General features: G+C 39.3%; 2 protein-coding genes across 3 annotated transcripts in view; one reads left to right on the forward strand and one right to left on the reverse strand.

Moving 5' to 3' along the window:
- The window catches only part of snrka (SNF related kinase a), a 59,329-nt gene extending 47,112 nt beyond the window's left edge, over nucleotides 1-12,217 (forward strand). For both annotated transcript variants that reach the window (XM_059567352.1, XM_059567353.1), the window contains 3 exons: nucleotides 1,977-2,189; nucleotides 6,417-6,551; nucleotides 8,573-12,217. In XM_059567352.1, coding sequence (XP_059423335.1) covers nucleotides 1,977-2,189; nucleotides 6,417-6,551; nucleotides 8,573-9,902 — 1,678 coding nt within the window. In that variant the 3' untranslated portion in view covers nucleotides 9,903-12,217. The remainder of the gene's footprint in view (nucleotides 1-1,976; nucleotides 2,190-6,416; nucleotides 6,552-8,572) is intronic.
- Nucleotides 12,218-13,018: 801 nt separating this feature from the next.
- Nucleotides 13,019-18,692, reverse strand: part of ano10a (anoctamin 10a) — a 41,280-nt gene continuing 35,606 nt past the window's right edge. The window contains exon 14 of the mRNA XM_059567354.1: nucleotides 13,019-13,675. Within this exon, the coding sequence (XP_059423337.1) occupies nucleotides 13,649-13,675 (27 nt within the window). The 3' untranslated portion in view covers nucleotides 13,019-13,648. The remainder of the gene's footprint in view (nucleotides 13,676-18,692) is intronic.

Raw genomic sequence — 18,692 nt, forward strand, 5'->3', positions numbered from 1 at the left:
AAAATATAAGCTATTGAGCTGAGAGACAGTTCTTCACCTTATCAACAGCAGACTACTCAAAACTCTAGCTTTTGGGGAATTTCGACTTGTTTTCAGCTGATAAGAACATTTAAGTAGTTAAATGACCTACTCGGAGAGGTTAGCAACTAGATGTAATTGTCATTTCCAGATTGTGGCAAGAGCGTAAATCCTCACAGAGAAGGAAATATAACTGTTTTAGATAAAGCCCTGAAGCCTTTTCTTTCTGCAGCTGAAGCTGTTTTCCACTGTGGAGTGCAGAAATGGAAAGCTCTACTGTAGCATGAATATTGCATAGATGAACGACGTGTTAAAAACGGTGATGGGCTGAAAGTAAATAGTTGGTTATAAATCTAAGTGGTGTTTTTTTATTTTTTTATTTTTTTGTAGTGACGTTCTGTTTGGAGGAGGTACATTGCTTACTCCTTTGCCTTAAGGAACCAGGAACGTGAGTGGAAAACTTAACAGGAATTGCACTTTGGCATTGGACAACAGTGTTTCGTGCATCACTTTTCAGCATTGATGCTGTGTGAAAAACATTATACAAATTGACCAGTGTAGCCAAATTCATGAAAAAATTATGATTCTTTTTAGTGAATCAAAAACAGACCTCATGACCAGTGTATCTTGATTTCACAAACAAACAACTCCCAGTTCCCAGTGACCCAGTTCTTTTTAATAAATCTAGAATATGCAATGTGACCAGTGTCATCTGATTCACAAACAAATGATTCTCAAGAGCTTGTTATCTTAATTATTTGTTAAAAAAGATTAGAATCAGACAAAACCATCTCTAACCCCGACTATTAAGAGCAGCTAGTGAATTAACATCTTACAAGAAACTGCAAGTTTGTTGTTTTCAGGGATATCAAAGAGAAAAAGAAAATATGCACTGTACCTTTAAATTGTTCAATAGTATATTAGTAAATTCAAAGCAGATAGTGTATTAACATCTTACATTAAACGGCAAAGAATATCTGTATGACAAAGAATCGTGCATTTTTTACTGTTAAATGTTTCAGCTGCATATATATAGGTAAAGTAATCTGAACATTTGAGATGTCAAATGCAGTGCATAGTTTGTTCTTTTGGGCTTTTTAATGTTGACATTGAAAGGTTACATCTGGACCCCATTACTTTGTCCCACAGCCTTTGATAATTACACTCTTTTTACGTTACCCTAATGACAGCTGTTGTTGCCAGAAAGCCCAATGACTGTAGTTATTTTTGAGACCCTGGAGAGGAAATGTCGTCCTGACAACTTGCAGTCTTGTCCCCTATCATATTGTGACAGGGAGAAATTGTGGCTTTAATCACTTCGGTTCTGTTCTAAAAGTGTCTCATTGTTCCACATCCCATTTTTGGCACTGTAATGGAAATTTCAGATGTAATGTCTGTTGATAAGAGCCTGGCCGCATATTCAAGGAGAAACAAACAGGCAGATTCTCTCCCCAGTTCTCATATCTATTTATTCTCTCTCGGCCTTAACCAATTTCTTGCGTGCAGATAATAACTAGAGCAGGCTGGGCTTCTTCTGCTGCTGTGAACCTGCTGAATCTCCTCGACTCTTTCATGGTGGTTGGGCTGTAATTTTGCCACGTATGTGTGCTGAATGCTGATGCGCCCCGGTCGAACTTTGCCTCAGCGGCTGCTCACAGCAACAGCAATTCAAGTCATTTTCAGTCAACTAATACAAGTTTTATTGGCTTCTCTTCGGCTAATGATAGAAAGGCCCTCTGTGGCAGCAACATTTCAAGCACATTGCACTCCCCGTTTGCTTTTAATGTGAATAACCGGCGTTAATTGATTTAGAATTTTTACCAATGAAACATGAGAACTTAATTATGATCTGAATAGCATTGCACATTTTCCCCCAGATACATATTGGACAGGGCCTGTACTAACCTCTGATCCTTCTAAAAAACTGTATCCTCACCTTCTCTTCCTGTTCTTCACAGCCTGATAAACCGAATGCTACAAAGGGATCCGAAGAGGCGAGCGTCACTGGATGAGATCGAGAGCCACGCATGGTTGCAAGGAGTGGACCCATCTCCAGCCACTAAATACAGCACCCCATTGGTGTCTCACAAGAATCTGTCAGAAGAGGAACACAACAGCATCATCCAACGCATGGTACTGGGAGACATCGCCGACAGAGAAGCCATCACCGAGTAAGGCTTGTTGTAGGCTTGTGATACAAATGTTAAGAAGCTGGGATATCCTCAGGCTAATGTACAGCATTTTCCACAGAAGAAATACCTCTCTGTCATTCTTCGATTTCTCTTAAGCAGGACTGTCTTGAAATGAAAGACTATTTAGAAAGGGCCTCCAGGTTTGTGTAATCAGCTTGTGTAATCAACTCGCGCTATGTTTTTATTCATGCGAGTGAGGCGAAAAACATCTGGAAAGCCAAACGCGGACGTGTGGGTTCACAGCACCATATACAGAGGTGCACACATCTCGGTAAAGTTGTATCATAGATTTCGGGTTGCCCGCGAATAGCTACAATAATGCGCTCCTCCATTTTCGGATTCAACCAGATTCTTCGCTCTTCGCTGATTGGCTTGCATAAGAACGCGTCAGGTTCCATTCAACCTTTCCATTCAATTTGAATTCTCCATTCAAATTAAAATTGTTGAACCTATGCGGAAGACGAGATTGACGTGAATATCTCACGTTAGCATAATTTGCGTCACCTGGCACGAATTCGCCTCTATTGGCATATTTGTACTTTGTATGTAATCTACTCTTTGTGTGAATACACCATTAGGCCCAAAAAGCACACTACGCTGTGCGACAAAATACTATAAAACTCATTATAATCAGTGATGCTACACTGGATGCGGCATGACACGACATGACAAATCCCTGGCAGTAAACTGCTTCTTCCTGTTTAGGAGGCAATGACATGGAGTTCAAATGTCCTGTGTAGCAGTGTTAATTTTGTTGACAAAGACGAAAAAATATTCGTTAACAGAAAAATTTTCTTTGACGAGACATTGACGAGCTAAACTAATATCTGATGATAAAAACTATGACGAAATATATGCTGTGTCTTCGTTAACAAGACAAGATGGGACTATAATGTTATTTGAGGACTACCGGACATTCAAAATGCATCCAATAGGCTACTGTCTTGTCCTTAAATGTGCATTCCTGTCATTGGATTGCAATCAGATAAGGGGCATTCGCATATCTAGTCACATTATAGAAGCCGCAGTGGATGGATATACTACCAAAATGCGAACTATCGATCTGAAACAATGGCCTTAGCACCCAAAAGTGTAAAGATGAGGTGACCAGACGTCCCGTTTTCCCCAGGAGTCACAATTCGTTGTCCAGTAACTTAAAGTTATTGAAGGCGGGATAGGCGGAATCGCGCTGATGGTGGTGCTCTCTCTCGCGCATGTTACGCTTCGTCAGTTCTCATATACAGCGCGCGATCAGTTCTCAGCACTCAAATGTACACACAGCAATCCACATGTCTATCATGCAGAATATCTCACGAAAATACAGCTATAGATTAAGTGAAGGTGAACAGGTGGGTAAAAATTGAACGTGTGTCAGTATTACATGCATGCCGTCTTAAAGGGACAGCATTCCTTATTAAGTACCTTTTCGTGTCATTAATGTTAACCAACAAATATTAAATAAATATTTTAAGTAAACCTAATGTATCTAAAAAAAAAAACTATTTTTTTATAAATTGCTCCCTTTTTACTACTATTAAAGGGATATTTCACCCCAAAATTTAAAATTAAAATGCGCTCTCTTTGAAATAGGAATCGTTGCCACATTTCGTGTTAACATTTTTCATTTATCGCTGTCTCGTTTGTATTTGGCCAGTTTGGAAAAAGCCTCATCAAACCTGACCAGCCAGGCGTTTGTGATTTATGGGAACTTGTACAAATGGGGATGGCTGACATGAATGGAGATGGCTCCAGATCGGCAATGTAGTATTTGGTTTCCCAACAAGGTCCATCGCCCAACAGAAAATGTATTTGCTGAATGCATAAACTGTATTTTCCTGTGCTCAAACCTGCCAATCTGAAGGAAACGCTGTGCATGGTGTTTGAGGTAATTTGTGAATCACCATATACTTATAGTCTAAATAAAAAAAATTTGCAATTGTTACTGTTATTACACTTGTATACAAAACTTCATATTATGCTTGTTATAAAGTGCGTAATGTTGCATGCACTACCACCGGTGGCAGTAGACAACACGTTTTTCACGGCGACTGTCACAGCCCTACACAGTCAGTTAGTGATGTACCAAAATTTCGGCAACTACAGTAGTTTTAGAGGGCAGAAATCATTAACCAAAATAGTGACTTTTTGATAGTATATCTCTGATGGTGCGTTGTGACTATATCAGCTTAATTTTCATACAAACAGCCTGGATAAGCTACAACAGGTAAACATAACACCTACTGTATGTGGATATAATTTACTGTAACCAATAATTATTCTGGAGTAGAGCTTAGATCGGGCCCAACAAATCAAGCCTGACCCTACCCGAGCCCGAGCATGTTGTGTCCGAGCCCGCCCGGCACGGCCCGACACGTTCACTGTAATTATGAGCCCGAGCCCGATTTAAACCCTACCATTTTTAATATGTGGGCCGTTATAACCAGGGGCGGCGCCAGATTATTATTATTTTTTTACCGCAGGTGCTGCTGTGCTAGATCATTTAGGCTACGGGGGAGCTGCGCAGTTATATGTATATATATATGCGTCCCGCATTTAATGCAGGAGACAAAGTCACTCCCCGTTTTCCTCCAAACTTGCTCAAAGTTAATTCTCCTGTTTTAATTTTTTTCTTTGCTTCTTCAAGCTCCATGTTGCACTTAATCTACTGAATAATACAGCACGCACAGCAGGTGTGATGCGTCACGCATGCGAGACTGCGAGTGGACGAGATGACACGTGACGTGCTTTATCAAGGGCCCGGCCCGACCCGGCCCGAGGATGGTGGCTGGAAATATCGGCCCGCGGGTCGGGTCGGGTCGAGCCCGAGCTCGGGCAGAGAATCTAAGCTCTATACTGGAGTAGCAATATGTAGGCCTAAACATTTTTGGACTGAAATATTGATAGGTGGCTCATTGCTGAAGAATTTGAATTATGGCTGGTTTAATTTATCACCTGAAAACAATGTTCATGTTATTTTCAGTTATAGTTTTTGGCCAATTGAAAACTTTTCATTTCTGTTTCATGAAAAAATGTATTTCTATATACCAGTAAATTCTGCAATGTTTAATTGCAATCTTTATGAAATCTGAAAATGAATAGCAATGTTTTATACTCTTAAAAATAGAGGTGCCTAAAAGGTTCTTCAGAGGCGATGCCATAAAATAACAATTCAGTCAAAGGTTCTTTAAAGAACCATCTCTTTCTTACCTTTTTATAATCTAAAGAACCTTATTTCGCCACTTTTGTGTAAGAGAAAGGTTCTTCAGATGCTAAAGGTTCTTTATGGAACCATATAGACAAAAAGGTTATTCTATGGCATCATGAAGAACCTTTATTTTTAAGAGTGTATACTGTTGTGTCCATCTAGGCTGTTGTAAGACAGCATGGTTTTATTAGTAGTAGGGTACCATTTTTCACAAGTGTTAAAAAATAAGTTCATTTCACTGTCAGTGGAGCATGAAACGAACATAGTGCAAAAGACTCCCGCTGTACAGTCTTGTAGAAAGATGCATGCTGGGTGATGGTTCAAAGCACCCATCAGTCTTTTCTTTGTCTTTGATCCCACTCCACAGCAGCTGGGGAACCCCACTGTGAGAAACTGTCTTCCTTAAAGGAACCCTAAATATGTTTTAAAGAAGTGTACTGAATAATCGCATTAAAATCCCATGTACAAGTCATTTTCTACAATTTTCTTGTTTCACACACACACACACACACACACACAAAATATAAGTTCACCTGAAGAACACTACTTATGTTGCTATTTATATTTGCTCAGCGCCTTAAGAGCTGAACTGAGCCGTGAACACAGGCCATGACATAGATTCAAGCCTTACCAAAAGATTGTCGCTACCTGATTTGAACTAGTTTGTTCAATTATTGATATGTAATCCCAGAAAAAGCAGTGTAATCATTGCTAACATGCCCAGACTCACCAGCTTCAAATGTTGGATGCAGAATGTCCCATTTGTATTGGGAGATTGTGTTACCTGGGACTCTTCATAGTTATATTAGTCTCAGGTGTTCAGAATTTGGGGCACTATACAAGACCTTTTGAACTGATAGAAGCCACTTGGGTCTCTAGTTGTTAGAGCCCTGGACTTTTACTTGTAATTGACATGATTGCTTTGTCTAAATGGGTATTTCACTCTCAAACACTGTCTGTGTCTCCTCCTCACTTGTCCATTCTCTTTGCTCTTCCTCCAGAGCCCTAGAGACAAACAAGTACAACCACATCACTGCTACTTACTTCTTGTTGGCTGAACGGATCCTGAGGGAAAAGCAGGAGAAAGAGGTGCAACCTCGTTCTTCCAGCCCCAGCAACATCAAGGCCCACTTCAGGTACCTCATGGGATTTACTCTATCGTAGCTGTCTGTCATTTAGTCATTTGTGTTTTGTCAAAAGAATGCTACTTTTAGTTATGTATGTTTTATCAAGCACACCGGGTTTTGGTGCAACATGAAAAACTCAGTGTTGAAGATGTTTGAAACGTTTTTGTGACGTTCCCAATTACAACCAATTGGTTTAGCCATGTGCCACATGATAACAAGAGAGCAAGAATTAAAATAGATTGGGGGAGGAAAGGAGTGTGACTTCCTTTATTGCAGAAACCCATGGTCACCCTGTGGAATGTCTTTATTTATGTTTGTAGAAAGGTCAGGCAGTGGATCCCTATGGTTTACATGGTAATGACATTTTAGGAATTTCTTACTGCAGTCGTAATCACAACACAGACATAATAACAAAACAAAATGTAATTAAAAACCCAATTACATGGAGATTTGTACATTCATGCCATCTAGTAATAAACTTGAACTGCTACCAAAGTAAACCAGTGGAGAAACCATGTGATTAACTTTCCTCTCCAATTTGTACTTGGCTCCTGCCTTAGTATATTTGATAGCATTGCTCTTAATTATTATTATTATTTTTGTAATTGTCTAAAAATACTAACTGTTTCAAATTAGTCTGCCATGCATTAGTGTACATAGGTAGGCTAAGCGCAGGTTTGTTGTCTCTCAGAAGGTGTCTGTGTGCAGTAAGGGGCAGGATTCACTATAAGAGGTTGTGAGAGGTCAGCTCTGCTGGATGTCAGAATCCCTGTCTGTTCTCCATGCTGTGTGTGGACAGCACGCACATCCTCTGAGAACCGCACTAGGTGACAAATGTGTTTAAAAGATGAGGCTGAAATTGGTTTGGACTGACCTAGAAAAGCAGTGAGGCTGCGGATGCTTTTTGAAAGGAGCAGGCAGTGGAAGAAATGAGAGGATATAGTGGGAAAGAGATGTAGGAGAGGAAGATGTTGGGAGGTGAAGAGTCCTCAGGATGCAGCAGAGATCATGAGAGGGTGACAAATGCTTTTTTTTTTTTTTGTGGGATTCAACATATATAAACCGAATGGAAAAGCAAACTGAGCCTCCCAGATTCTTCCCAGAATCATGTAATTCGACCTTGGCTATAGGAAACCCAGATCACGACTGCAGTGTTCATGTTAAACAGTGTGCCCTTCATAGACAGAGAGAGTTTATAGGCTGTATGTATTCAGAATTTTAATTCCTGATCCTAGTGCAGAATATAGCAGTAGAGTATAAATTCTGACTTGAATGTTATTTTGACGTATGAGGTTGATTCTTGATATTATGCAGAATTTTCCATGTGTACACTGACAGCAGCATTTGCAACAACCTTATTAGACCATTGCAGTAATTCTGTAAATATTTTTTTTAATGATGAACAGATATGATAATGTTTACGATCCATTCTCATCAGGCCTGTAAACACAACTAGTCAGATTTTGAAGTCCACTTCATTATGTCCTAGAAATGGTTATTTAATGTTTGAATTGTTTGGCTTGTCTTCATACCAGCATAAGGTTTACAGTGTTAATGTGGTTATGGCAACCGGAGAGGATGTGCTGGAACCATGTTTCACCGATTTGCTTTGTTCCAAAGCCTTAACTGAGTATATCTTTCCATAGCAACTTGCCTGAAAGTGCACATACTATTCTGTGTAAATGATACTCCAGCAGGAAGGTTAGAACATAAGAAAAGACAATAAAAGCAAGTTACAGTAAGAATTCCGAGTTATCTTGTAAATCACCATGTTCCTTGCTTGAGTGCTTGGCACGAGAAGGAAGTCTGGCTTTTGTCAGGGACTGTCATTAACATTTGGGTTGTTTTCCTAAGGCTGTCTCGAGAGCTTCTGTCTTTTAAAAGTTGTTTTTGGCAATGTCCAGCTTTACTGACTATCATCTGCTTAAGTTACCACATTATGCTGCTTTTGACTTTGGGGAATTGTACTCTTTTTAAGGCAAGGTTATTTATATCAAGGACTATGTCCCTTTTTCTTTTTTTTTTTGCAGGCAGTCATGGCCAACCAAAATCGACATGCATCAGGACATCGAGGACAGCTTAGCCTCTTCGTCCATCTCTCATGCTGGAGGTCCACAGTCTCCTGCTCGCAGTACAGAGAATCTGCTAAACGGTCACCGCAGTAAAGGGCTTCTGGAAGTGAGCCGTAGAGAGGAGATTAGTGAAGCCTCCAGCAGCTCTGCTGCACCTGCTGCTCTGCTCCCAAACCCTCTTAAACCTGGGGTCGTGGCTCCCCTTGCATCCGCTTCAGCCAAGCAACGAACCTGCCTCTTTCGGGTGGAAGAAGATGAGGAGGAAGAAGAAGAACAGGAGCCTTCACCATTGCCGACTCAGGTGGTCCTACGCCGTAAACCACTGTCCATCACCAACCGGCTTACATCTCGAAAAAGTGCCCCAGTGCTCAATCAGATCTTTGAGGAGGAAGGTGAATCAGATGATGACTTTGACATGGATGAGAGTCTTCCACCCAAGCTCAGCCGGTTGAAGATGAACATCGCATCTCCTGGCACGGCTCAGAAGCGATACCACCGTCGCAAAAGTCAGGGTCGCGGATCAAGCTGCTCTAGCTCCGAGACCAGCGATGATGATTCGGAGAGCCATCGCAGACGGCTAGACAAAGACACAGGGTTCACCTACAACTGGAACCGCAGGGACAGTAGTGAGGGTCCACCTGGAAACTCTGGGGGCAATGGGGGTGGAAGTAGCGGAGGACAGAGCAAACCAACTGGGGAAGGCAACTCAGGACCAGACAGGGGCAGTCCTCCAGGAGGGGGGAATAGTGGTAGTACAGGAGGGGGCAGTGGAGGAGGTGGGAGTACAAAAGGACAAGGAGGCCCTTCCAGCTGTTCCCGTAGCAACAACAACAATGCTTCATCTGGCTCAACACGTAGTGCAGCTCGGAGTGCTGGGGAACTGGTAGAGAGTCTGAAACTTATGAGTCTATGCTTGAGTTCCCAGTTTCAGCATCGCAGCTCTGGAGGTTGTGGGGGTGGACGGTTTATCCTAGATCCTCAGAGCTTGTCCAGCGTTAAAGTCCAGGAGAAGTCCTCCTGGAAGATGTGCATTGGCTCTAACAACAGTCTAGACAAAGTGATCAACCCTGCTTTGAATGGTGGCGTTGGGGCGATGGAGCATTATCAAGACCAAACGGCAGTCATGTTAAATGAACTTGGCCTGGTCAAGGAGAACAACCTGAACTTGAAAAATAATGTTCTCCAGCTACCTCTGTGTGAAAAGACCATCTCCGTGAACATCCAGCGAAGCCCCAGGGATGGGCTACTCTGTGCCTCAGCCCAGGCCAGCTGCTGTCAGGTCATATGATGGCACAGCACACGGCTGGTTTTCAGAGTGGATTGTTTCTATTGCCACATTTGTAGCAAATGATGACTTGAGTTCTCCACCAGTAGCTGTGTATGACCTCTCTTGATCCCAACTTGACCTTTAAATCTGCCTTCTATGTCGTCTTAAACATTCTTACAACTTATTTATTAAGTTCTTCTCTTGGACCCATTGGTTTTTAATGAAGTGCACGCTGCTATCCTTTTCTTTTTTGTATCTTTATTTGTTTTTATTTGCCCAATTAGACTTCAATATTTGTTTTCCAAGTCCTGTTCAGTTTGCTTTTTAGCCCTTGAAATGAAATGCTCTTAAAATGAATTCCATGGTTCAAACACCACCCAATCAGTCAAGAGTTGTGGAAACTATATGTATAAATAAATGACCTTTAATAAAATGAGATTTAAATTAAGACCAAGAGTATTATAGAACACAACATGGCAATTCATAAAATAAGCACTTAAAGAAACTCGACCACAACTGGTGTTTGTAAATATTAGCCCCAATATGATTGTAATGAGATGGTAATACAGTAAAAGCAATAGTGAAAGTAAAGAACAAAGCCTTTTTTACTTCATAGTGCTGTCTGATGAGTCTTAAACTGAATGACCATTTTGCACACTCTTTTTCACCTTTTTTTTTTAAGTGTTACTGACTGTTTCCACGTCACCATTTAGAATTAAACTTTTTGAGGTTAATGACAATCAGTTGCAATAACAAGGGATATTTTTAATGGATAATTTCCAAAAGGAGGCTACAAATAACCCAAATATATATTTTTTAATTGTTTTATTTGAATAACATTAAAACACATTCACCATGTTCTTGATTCACATCACACCAAATCACTTAGTTTTAGTTTTTTTGTATATTTCAGGAAACATTTGGGATTTAAGTGTAATTTATACATTAAAGTGGTAAAATGTTGTAATTGCATCTGTGAAATAAAAACTCTCTTAAGTAATAATGTTTTGCCAAATTTGCAACCCAGACAGCACTGTGGATACACCCACACATATATGTGTTCATCCTAGTTTTTATCAAATTAGAATTGCACTATGGTATAAATAGAGTCTAGAATTAGGATACTTTAAACACCATACAAATCACAGCAGGGGTAATTAGCCTTTACAATGCTGTTTCTGCCAGAGTTAAATCAAACCCACAGACAGCGACAGTGTTCAGTTTGTGTAGAACAGAATACCATTGAGTCAGTTCCCCTCTTTCTCAATGTCATTATTAAAATGAAATTTGAATAGGGAAATTATTTTACCATTAAGAACTCTTCTTAATAATTTTCAGTTCCTGACCATAATCGGTCATCTCACCCCTGTTGTTCTTGTACTTTTCAGCTTTGAGTTACTGTATATACCAGTCTCCGAATCGACTGGCCTTAGGGGATGTTTTTAACTATGTACATATATTTTTTTTAAAGTTTATTTTTTGAAAGAACTGCTGTTTTAAAATGCTGTCTTGGATGTGAGCCTTGAACTGGCTTATAGTTGGGATAAAATTGGGCTTTTTTTGTCACCTGGCCACCTGATAACTGATAAATAAAATGCATGATATGTATTCTATTCAGTGGATGGCCACTCTTTCAGGAAATATGGCTTCAAGAGTTGGCCATTGGGTGACCATCGACTGGTATAGAAATAAGTCAAAGCTCTACGGGACTGTGTGAAAGAATCAGTCGCGAGATTTAAAGGGCATTTGCAATAAGCTAAGCTATAATTTGCAGCTGTGTGTAAATATAATTTTGTTTAATTTTTATATTTCAAACCTGTACATCCTTCAAATGGCTTCACTTGACCCAAATTATCTTCTGTTTTTGTCTTTTTGTTTTTAAAAATAAACTCTGTAAATTTTGGTGTAAATATGGTGCTCTACACTTAGAAATGCAGTATTGGACTTCTTGTTCATAGCTGTAATATAGCCTTATTAGATATGAGTGTCAAAAACAGAGAAAGGTAGGTTGAAAAGAAAACAGTGCTATATGCATATGTCAGTCTCTGACTTTGTCCTACCCTGATGTAAACAGCTAAACGACATGTGCATGTGTTGTGCGTTTGACATTATTGATCCACATTCATTCAGACGAAAAGAACCACCACAAAATGTTACAGGACCAAACCATGTACTGGCTTACAAAAAAAAATAAAAATAAAAAAAGAAGAAAAAAAGAGAAAAACTACTTTGAAAAAGCAAAACTAATAAATGTTCTGTTGCAGAAACTTGTCTTTAAAAGTTATATATAGCTATGGTGATGTCCAGAATTAAATGTGAAATATGTTGTCTTTAAACCTGGACTCCCTTTGTCCTTTTTTGTGTTGGAGCCCTACTTTTTTCTCATTTAATAGTTTGTTTTACTACAAAATACATAATGGAAGAAAAAAAAAATATTTCACATCAAAGTGCTTTCTATACAATAAAAGAAATGATGGTTCAGAGTTTCGCTGGACACAATGTCGAAAGAAGTTAAACTTGAAAGAGTACCCCTCCCCACACGCCTCTGCTGCTGAAAGGTATTTGCTCCTAATTTACTGCCCGCTTTTGCTGCCAAGGCGTCTTCAATAACCAAGAGCTTTTCAGGGGTGTCTCAAGTGCGCACTTCTTATCCAAGTGCATGTCCAGCTTCAGCTTCATGGTCGAATACACTGTTGGTGTTGTCAGTAGAGCACCTTGCGAGCACACAGACACGTTCTGCATATTGTCAATGGAAACCGCTGAGACTGCTTCACTGTCAGAAAGTGTGACAAGCTGTTCCTTAATTAGAATGAGTTGTAAGTTGGCTAGTCACACTGTCCTCAGCTTCAGGAAACATCAAGTGTGAAGACACAGGGAGTTGTTTGTTTGGCTCCTAAAACCTTAGTCTTAAAAAAATAATAATTTATATATTTTATCATTGATCACAAAATGATGTGCATGAAAAGGTGGTTACTGAATTGCTGATATTTTAAAGTCTGAAGAGATGGGGAACTGTTTATTTTGGTGTTTTTGGTAATGCAGCATCGGAGTTTAAATCTGATAAATGACAAATGTCCCAAACACAAACATCTCATGCCAAGCGCTGAAGGATGTGGAAAGGATGTTATCAGAGTAATTTCAGAGTATTTATTTTCAGGCAGACAATATTGAATATGCTTAATTTTAGTACAGTACAGGGTGAAGTGGCCTGACAGCTGTAAACAAAAGCCATAACAGTTAAACGTAATACAGTGATGTTTCAAGGCACTGCTCTGTCTTTGGTAGAACATGGAGTGAATGAAAACCAACAATGAAACAAAAATGACATTATATCCATTTTTTCGTTTTGTTTTTTAGGCCCAATGTCTGATATATTTCTTCTTATCATCTCCTTAAAACATTTTTTTTTTCAGACTTCAGACTATCATGAATAAAAATAAAGTACTTTGACAACCAAATCAACCTAGTCTAGTTATTTGACCCCATCATACATGCACCAATTGGATCCTCTCATTATACCAGTAACCGTTTTATTGACATAGAGAAATAATAAAACAATGCATGCACCTCAATAACAGGAAAACTGTCTTAAAACCATGTCTTATTCGTAAGTTTACAGCATCAATAAGCCATTGTGTGGATAACTTGGCAAGGAGTGCATATTTAAAGTCGAAGTCAGTTAAATATAATACTAGATAGTTTACAGCATGTGTACACCTCGAGTACTTTCGTCGTGTTGTCGTCACCCGTCACTTATTCCACGTATTTCAGGTCTCCATATCTTCCAATATTTTCTGAAAAGACAAGTAGTATCAAAATGTTAATGGTGGAACTCACTTGGGAACCTAGACCAAAATAAAAGAAGCTCAAATAGCTCTAAGAACAGATGAACAGAGGGTGAAAAATGGTCACAAAATATACTACTCTGGGGTATGTTCCCCCTTCATCCATACATTCTCTTATATAGGAGATTTTACATTAATAACCAAGGCTTCTATTCATAATCTTTCAGGTTTCATCATGTAAGAGAACTGATTTAGCCTCAGTTCTCCCTGGTCTAAAGAAGTCTTACACGTTGGCATATAAAAGGCGGAAGCTGATCTTAGTTCAGCGTACACACAGCCCCAGGCAGGACTGTTTTTTAAATGAGTCACGCTGGGTTTTCAGAGATGGAGGGGGAGCAGGGATGCTGCTATATTCTGAAAACCTTTTAACAATTAAAGAACATTACAGAAAGCTACTAAATCTTTTTAAAAGACAAACAAAATGAACCCATCTACCCGTAACAGATGTTTTTCTCTGCAGCATCCACAACTCCCTGACTATATATGCGGAGTTTCATTTAATCAATTAATTTCACTGCCTGCAGCAAACCAGAGCAAATTATATTCTCACTGAAAAAGTGTTAGGTGCAATTCATTTTTTAATCCAAACGAGAGATCAATAGGGCCGGAGCTGCTGACTCTGTGATTCTCTATGTATAAGTTCAGTGAGACTGAGCTCTGGTCTCCTCTATGAGAAAACTGCACAATGGTTATTACTAGGTACAAGATATAGAGTCCCTTCAAATGTGGTGAAATAAAAACTTCATCCAATAATTAAAGAGGTCTACACATAGGTTCTCATACTATGGCCTCCACTGAAATCTCCTAATCATTTTATTCCCCCAAGAAAAACAATGGAATTAAATATGATTAAATATATAATCTCAATCAAATATAATGGATTATATATATATATATATATATATATATATATATATATATATATATATATATATTATATATATATATATATATATATATATATATATACAGTATTACTGTGCAGTTGTTATTATTATTATTATTATTATGTTCTTGAAATGCTTAATAGGACTCACCTACAAACACAAATGTAGCAAATGGTACCTCAGCATTTTAGTAATGGTTTATTATGTTAAAAGCATGCAAATTCCATCAATCCAATTAACTCACAATTTAGGTAATTCACAATTAAGTATGAATGTGTGGGATTTCAATCCAGTCAACTATTTTATTTATTTGTTTTTTGTATATTTTTCCTCTCTCTCTCTCTCTCTCTCTCTGTATATATATATATATATATATATATATATATATATATATATATATATATATATATATATATAAAAATAAAAAAAGGATTGCGTCTTTAAAATTTCCTTCCTCTAAAACACTAACTGTTCACATAGTGAGTCAATCTTTCTTGGCTGCTCACAGAGACTGGATTTGTGGAAACTCATCTCAGGAGACACTCCCTTTGCTTCGGGTGGGCTGAATTATCATTAACTAAACTGAGAACTGATGTGTTCAAACAAAGGTGGTTGACGTGCACTGAAATGGAACAAATATTCTGGATTACAAGGAAGGCCCTGATGGGCAAACTAAGATAATTAATAGGACCTGTCAGTATTGATTATGTTAGAAGTAGGTGGGTTAAAAGATTTGAAGCTTCTGCAATTCCAACATCACTCATGTTAACAACTGTACTATAATTCAAGTGCAAACTCAGGGTCAATAAATCATTAGAGGTTGAACGGCTGTGTACAGTCACATTGATAAGATATCGTCTATACAGCCTAATCATTTATGAAAAAAACCAAGGGTGATTTAGGTCCAAAATCGGACTCAAAAGTTTGCAGCACTGCAATGTTGGCTGTTTTAAAAGTTTTGACTTCATTTTGCTTAACACCATTAAAGGTTAACATGGGACATGTCACATTCTCATGGACTTCAGCAAGTTGACAGATTGCCTCAGACGGCTGGCTTGTTCCACTTCCTGAGATGGTGGTCAGGCAATGATGCGAAGCAGACTCAATCTTACGAAGTCCATCACGCTACCAACATTCTTTGGCACTAGAACTGCATTTTGGACCAGGCCAAAGAGGCTAGTACCTCGGAGCCTCTAACTAATCAGAAACTGGTCTATTGGTGTGCAAAACTGGATCTGACAACTACAGCTTTTTTGCCCCTTTAAGTGTACAGAGGGGCCCTAGGCTCAACCATATAGTACAAGATAAAACCCTAAAAAGTGTTTTAAGTCTAATGTAAGTGAAAGTCGTGACATTTGCCAAGTATGGTAACCCATACTCGAAATTGGTGCTCTGCATTTAACCCATCCAAGTGCACAAAAACAGCAGTAAGCAGTGAACACAGCGTGAACACACACCCGGAGCAGTGGACAGCTATAGATCCAGCGCCCGGGGGACAACTGGGGGTTCAGTGCCTTGCTCAAGGGCACTTCAGCCATGGGTATTGAGGGTGGAAGAGAGCACTGTTCATTCACTCCCCCACCACCTACAACTCCTGCCAGCACCGAGACTCAAACCTGTGACCTTTGGGTTAGAAGTTTATCTCTCTAACCATTAGGCCACAGCTGCCCCTGTGCAACCAAAACAAACATTTTCAAAGGTCCAGTCCTGTGTGGCACACAACTTTGTCATAACTTGTTTTTTTTTTCTTATCATCTATGATGTCCACCACAAAATTTTAATCTGATCACAACTTCTACAAGTGTTCAATTCTGCTCCTGGTGGGCCCCTGTCCTTTAGCTTCAACCTCCATTAATCACACCTGAACAAAAGTAATCAAGGTCTTCAACATTAATAGAATCTCCCAGGCAGATATGTTGGGACAAACTAAACTCTGTTGGATGTTGGCCCTTCAGGACTAGGATTAGACACAACTGACCTTCGAGTTAACATGGTAAGTGTGGTGCAGTATGGTGTGACTCATTGCCTGCAGTATCAGCTGGTCTGTGCTGAACGCAGACTCACAATAGGTGGTAATTCAAGCTAATTGCTCCGAAGGTAGAAAAATATGTAATATGGTATTTACATAAGGGTCAGGAGGTATGATTAATTACATTAATTTGTATCACATTATTTATTTTTATAATTACTCTCATTAAATTAGTGTGATAAACTGACAGCCTGAGTTCTTAGATAAGTGGACTCCATCATTCAACAAATTGACATCTGTTGGAAAAAGCAAACCATTAATTCTCAGTTCTAAAATGAAGCAAATTAAAACCCAGGACTAAGCATGCATGCAAAATACAAGCTGCCTTTTAAAGGGAAAAACAGCTCTTATCACTTAACACTTTCTACTTATGGATAACCCATGGTTGTAAATTGAAGACACCAACATCTTTTCAAGGATCGGGCTCAATTATTGACGTTAAAGTGAGAAAATATACAAATGTGAATTAACACATGGATGGTTCCAAAACATTTCCCTTCATGTCCAAAAAAGATCACGTCTGATCCTCACTGCCAGACTCTTTCTTTGTTTTATATTCCTATCATCCACTCATACGGCTGTTAGGGTTAAAAAGGTCTCATTCAGCTAAACGGAAAGACTAAAATCGCCAGTTGCCATAATGGTTCCATGCTAGTGTTGGCAGCTTGCCTTTTCTTGAAGTTCACCCCGGATCCTTTCCAAACACTGGCCACTAAAAGAGGGTTTCCACTGCCACTGAAAGGGCCGGCTATTTTCAGAGTCCCTTTGCCCTAAAGCAGTGCAAGCTTTTCTCCTGACAGCTGTCTTTACCTCTCAAGCTGCTGAACACATGGAAACAGCTAAATGGCGTCATGTGCTGCTAGCTCATCACTAGCACTCTCAAACCACAGGACCAAGCACCTCCCAGAGGTCCTGCAGTCTTATATCACAAACCAAATGTGCCGTCTAACTGCAGTTGGCACTTTTGAACTCTTCCGATCTGGACGAGGCCAGTGAAGCTGTTAGCTACCGTCCATCATTATGACAGAGAGAGTCTGGTGAAGACGCACCGCCAGCACTGGCAGAGGGATGAGCTGGTGTCAGGTGAAGTTTGTGAGAGAGAATTAGAGTGGTATAAGCCCAGAAACATCACGTCTTCAGTCATCCTGAAACATAATCAATGTGTTTTACAACCCGTGTCTCTCTGCTAAATTAAAAAAAAAATGTTAGACAGATGAAACTTCTATGGAGTCCCGCCTTCATTGCAGAACGTCAGCCAAGTGCTTCATCATTCCATTAAATGTGCTGTCTTGATTTCGCTGTGAGAATGGTCTTCCCTTTTCAGTACCTACTGTACGCTCCCACAGCTACACAGATGATCCTTGACTACACAGTCTTTATGAAACTGGGGCCATCAAGATGCTTTCATGGCTTCCTCTTTGAATAAACCTCTGGGTCTATTAATGAACAATCATGCCAATCAGGATTTAACTGGTCATTCTCTACATAGTCAAGGGTTAGATGCAGGATAAGTGATTTGGTTTGTTATAATGGAAGGCGTGAAGGATATGTATATGTATATGTATATGTGAGTGTATGTGTGTGTGTGTATGTGTGTTTTAAGAATGTTGGTAACCAAAATTGCTGGCAGCCATTGACTTTCCATTGTGTATTTTGTATGGAAGTCAATTACTACCAGCAACTGTTCGGTTATTAACATTCTTCAAAATATCTTCTTTTGTTATCAAAAGAAAAGAAGAAACTTCTATAGTCTTGGAACTACTTGATGATGAGTAAACAATGAATTGTCTCTTTAAAAGGCTAGATGTGTTTACAGCTCAGGTGAATGCCTTAAAAAAAAACTAAATGCACATGACCGAAATGGCAGAATTCAATTCACAAAATTTCAGCGGGTCCAGCACCAGCTGAGCAACTGCCATTAAAGAAAAACTCCACTTATTTTGAAAATAAGCTAATTTTCCAACTCCCCTAGAGCTAAACAGTTGAGTTTTACCATTTTTTAATCCATTCAGCCAATCTCCGGGTCTGGCGGTAATACTTTTCGCTTAGC

Source organism: Carassius carassius, chromosome 15 (genome assembly GCF_963082965.1).
Source record: "Carassius carassius chromosome 15, fCarCar2.1, whole genome shotgun sequence".
Lineage (NCBI taxonomy): Eukaryota > Metazoa > Chordata > Actinopteri > Cypriniformes > Cyprinidae > Carassius > Carassius carassius.